We start from the raw sequence: 1486 nt of genomic DNA on the forward strand, positions 1-1486 counted from the left end.
TGCCGTGGTGGACTAGACTGCTTCAGCATGCAGCGTTGACATGAGGAGGCATAGCTCAAGCTGTGTGGGGAGGCATGCTTCAGTAACGATTGGTAGCCAGGGAGAGGCTCCTGTCATGCATCTAAGCCGCAATGAAATGCAGTTCTAAAGCAGGCTGCAGCTTTGTGAGGAGGTGGCTAAGATATGCCCAAGGAGCAATCTGCAAGAAAGGGGGAGAGGCTTTGCTCTAAATGGGGAATAAAGCATCCTTCACAGAAGGATGTACTTGGGGAATAAGAGCAAGCGCTTTGGAGCACCTGTATGCTGAGAGGGTGCTTTTGTTAGCCGATTGGGACAGAGGCAGCTGTGCTCAACATACTTGTGTAGCTGTATCTGAAGGTTCAGTAATTTCCTAAATATTGCTGGCAAACTGGATCCTTCATAAGACTCTTGACTTCCATAATGCCACAGTGACCCAAATATTTACAAGGTGGCTTTTTGAAATTCCTAAGGCCTCTTACATGCTTGGAGGGCATCTGTCTAGTGCAAAGGACTACACAGTAGTGAGTAGCTGTGGTAAGCCCTGGTTTTGCTGTCAAGCTGCGGTTTGTCCTTGAGCAAGCTCGGCATGGCTAGGTTCCTCTTACAGTCCCTGCAGTAACCAGGCAAATGCTTGCAGCTGATCAGTGTCACACAATCTGTGAGCTGGGATAATTCATTTTCCCAGTTGAGAACTGTTGGTAACAACTGTAATGGTACAAAAAGCATTGTGTGGGTGGCTTTATGCTGAATCTCAAGGGTTCCTGGTATTTGATAGTAACTTCTCTTTTTTTTTTTTTTCACCCCCTGAATCTAGTGCACACCAAAAGTGGACTTTCCTCAGGATCAACTGGAAAAGCTTACAGGGAGAATTCAAGAAGCTGGCACTGAAGTTGTCAAAGCTAAAGCAGGAGCAGGTTGGTTCTTGACTACAGCTTCCAAGTAATTCTTGTTGGCCAGCTGAATGGATGCAGTCCTTTCCAGTTTAATCTTATTTACAACTGTGGTGCAGAGTTAGGAACTGCTGATTGCAAATCTAGCTGCTCTGCCATGTCAGTGACTGCCTGAACTGTGGTACTAGAAGCAGCTCAGTATGTAGGTAAGACTAAACATTAACTGATCCCATGCCATGTATGGCTTTAAAAAGAATCTTCTCAGTCAAATTAAGCTGTTTCTTCCTATAAATCTGGTCAGCTAAATAGCTTGTAGCTGGCCAAAGGCAGCTGCTTTGTCCAACTGGCTGTGAGCTTGAAGTCAGTGACACTGTGGCTCTGTAAATGTATCAGGGTGGAAGCCTTTGATGCTAAAGAAAGTATAAAATTTCAGCATGATCTGTTCTAAAAGTGATTTAACTTTTACAGGATCTGCCACCTTGTCTATGGCCTATGCTGGTGCTCGATTTGTGTTCTCTCTGGTGGATGCAATGAATGGAAAGGAAGGGGTTATTGAATGTGCCTTTGTTCGATCG

General features: G+C 45.0%; 1 protein-coding gene across 1 annotated transcript in view; it reads left to right on the forward strand.

Moving 5' to 3' along the window:
- MDH2 (malate dehydrogenase 2, NAD (mitochondrial)) overlaps nt 1–1486 on the forward strand; it is a 4684-nt gene that overhangs the window by 1848 nt on the left and 1350 nt on the right. Inside the window, 2 exon segments of the mRNA XM_010297006.1 lie at nt 836–935; nt 1380–1486. Of these exon segments, the coding sequence (XP_010295308.1) occupies nt 836–935; nt 1380–1486 (207 nt within the window).

Source organism: Phaethon lepturus, unplaced genomic scaffold (genome assembly GCF_000687285.1).
Source record: "Phaethon lepturus isolate BGI_N335 unplaced genomic scaffold, ASM68728v1 scaffold47661, whole genome shotgun sequence".
Taxonomy (NCBI): domain Eukaryota; kingdom Metazoa; phylum Chordata; class Aves; order Phaethontiformes; family Phaethontidae; genus Phaethon; species Phaethon lepturus.